The sequence below is a fragment of the Olea europaea genome, chromosome 12, assembly GCF_002742605.1.
Source record: "Olea europaea var. sylvestris chromosome 12, O_europaea_v1, whole genome shotgun sequence".
Taxonomy (NCBI): domain Eukaryota; kingdom Viridiplantae; phylum Streptophyta; class Magnoliopsida; order Lamiales; family Oleaceae; genus Olea; species Olea europaea.
In genome coordinates, this window is record NC_036248.1 from 13286633 (window position 1) to 13289397 (window position 2765).

At 38.3% G+C, this 2765-nt stretch overlaps 2 protein-coding genes across 2 annotated transcripts in view; both read left to right on the forward strand.

Moving 5' to 3' along the window:
- Nucleotides 1-1442, forward strand: part of LOC111406631 — a 3166-nt gene extending 1724 nt beyond the window's left edge. The window contains exon 4 of the mRNA XM_023036020.1: nt 1435-1442. Coding sequence (XP_022891788.1) covers nt 1435-1442 — 8 coding nt within the window. The remainder of the gene's footprint in view (nt 1-1434) is intronic.
- Nucleotides 1443-2015: 573 nt separating this feature from the next.
- Nucleotides 2016-2765, forward strand: part of LOC111406632 (basic proline-rich protein-like) — a gene marked incomplete at its 5' end in the record, with an annotated part of 3714 nt that continues 2964 nt past the window's right edge. Inside the window, one exon of the mRNA XM_023036021.1 lies at nt 2016-2762. Coding sequence (XP_022891789.1) covers nt 2016-2762 — 747 coding nt within the window. The remainder of the gene's footprint in view (nt 2763-2765) is intronic.

Consider the following 2765-nt stretch of genomic DNA (forward strand, 5'->3'; position numbering starts at 1 on the left):
GATCAATTAATTTTTTAAATAATCTAATAAAAATTTTGACGTCATTTAGAAAATTTCCTTATAAATTAAAATTTTTTTTATCTAGAAACATCATTAAAAAAATTAAGAATTTCGATAACAAGCTAACTTTAAAAATTTATCGACGATTGTACGATAGTCAAATACATAGATCTTTTATATTCTCTCGAAGTTCATTTCGAGATCTATATTATAGACATATCGAATGATCTAAATTTTTTTTCCTCCTTATTTATATATTTTTTTAAGTATGAGATCAATTTTTTCCTTTTTTTCTTAAGGGTATTGCACAAATTTTTTTACACGATTTAAATCGTAAAGATATTGCACAAAAATTAGTAAATGGGGTGGGGAAGAGAGCGATTCTGTTGTGCATTATCAATTTGTTTCAATTTTTGTCATGTTTTTTTTGCTTTTGGTCAAATTATGGTCTTTTTTTTTCTTTTTTTTTTTTGCTTTTAGTCAAATTATGTGGGCCCATGCACCACATTGTTGTGGTTGGGAATTGAGTGGATGTCATAATGACTGCAAAATTCTCGGTCAATTTACATGACAAAATGAGGAAAGATAAATAATGAACTCCAGGACAAAATGGTCACTTTGGCAAATTTTTACAAGGTCATGCACGTTGTTGCCTGACAGTGGGCCATTGTGATGTGACTGGAAAATCAATTCTTGTGGAGTAATAATCTCTACCAGACGGGCCCTTTATTAAATATAATTATCACATGATTTTTAAAATGAAATTTAAACTTCTTTTTAAAAAAAATAAAAAAAATTAGTCTTTAAATATAGGTTTCTAGGTAATTTTCTCATATTTTAATTTGAATCCATTAGCCCACTAACCATTAACTAGCCCACCCCAAGTTGTAAAATCAATTTCTAATTTTAATACTTGGCCCAAAAATTTGTTTTAATACCCAACAGCCCATTCCCAATTATACAACAAATATCTCTTCTTCTTTCCACCATTCCCGTCGGACTCAATTGAGAATTTTGAAAGACAAATATTCCCAAATCTTTGAATAACCCTAATCCCTAATTTTTCTATTCTTTTCCCTAACTAGTATCTCACCAAAGAGCTGTCGACCACAAACAAGGAAAAACATCTGAAGTTTGAAGAGTTTCGGTCAACAACTCCTTCAATTTGAACCCCATTTTCAGCCAACAACTAGTTTCTATCGATTATTTGTTAGTAATCGTGGCCTTTTAAGTACTTATATCAAAATAACTTCTTATTTTATTTTATTTTTCATTCATATCCTAATGTGCTAATTTTTTGCTATGTGTAATGTGTTTGATGATTTTTTATTTATATTATATTTATGGTTATATTTTTATGCTACAATTTTAATTTTTATGACATATTGTGATGATTTTTGCTATGTTATGTTTATGGTTATACTTTTTTTACAGGCATTTGATCGATTTGTTTTTTTTTTCATTCATATCTTGATTGATTTGTTTTTAAAGCATCAAATCAAGTTTAATAATTCATCTAATTCCTTCGTTCATTTTTTCAACAACGAACTATATAAGCACTAAGCAGGTATTTCGTTTGACCTTTATCATCTTGAATTATATTTTATATTGGAGTATGAGTTTATTAGAATTCTTGATTTGGTGTCGAATTGTTAACTAGTTATAATATTTTTTAATTGTTAGATAAGTGATTAGAATGTTGTTAGTGGATTATTTTTTTAATTTTATTCGTACATTACATCCCCCCACTCCCCCTTCTCCCAAACATTAACTCTTGGCTCGTACCTAGCAAATATAAAATATTGTAGATCCTTGCAGTATGAAGGGAAAAAAATGACGGAACCTTTGATTCAACCAATATTTCAAATACTTGAATTATTCTCTTTATTTATTAGCAATATGGATACATGCAGGAGTTAAAACGCATGCCCATGCATTCATACTACATAGATGCTAAACTACTTGCATGTTATTGGTCGTGAGAGATGATATGAGATTATATGCCGCCACCATGACCTCCGCCTCCCCCACCACCAGCTCCACCTCCTGCTCCCCCACCAAGACCACCACCTCCATTTCCTCCACCAATACCACCGCCTGTTCCACCTCCCCCACCACCAGCTCCCCCACCAAGACCACCACCTCCATTGCCTCCACCAATACCACCGCCTGTTCCGCCTCCAGCGCCTCCACCGCCACCAGCTCCTCCTCCAACTCCACCTCCTGCACCTCCACCAAAACCACCTCCTATGCCTCCGCCAATGCCACCACCTTTTCCACCACCACCACCGGCTCCTCCACCAACTCCACCTCCAGCACCACCACCGACTCCTCCCCCAACTCCACCGACTCCTCCACCACCTCCTACACCACCGCCTTTTCCACCTCCAACACCCCCACCAGTACCACCGCCGACTCCACCACCAACTCCACCGCCACCACCAATTCCTCCCCCTTTGCCACCTCCACCACCAACTCCTCCACCTCCAGCAGCACCACCGCCTTTTCCACCTCCAACACCCCCACCAGAACCACCACCGACTCCTCCCCCAACTCCACCGCCACCACCAACTCCTCCACCTCCACCAACACCACCACCTTTTCCACCTCCAACACCACCACCAACTCCACCACCTTTGCCACCACCTTCACCTCCTCCTACGCCTCCGCCAACACCACCGCCTTTTCCACCCCCACCGCCAGCTCCTCCCCCAAATCCTCCACCTTCACCACCCCCTTTTCCACCTCCAGCACCCCCTCCAGCT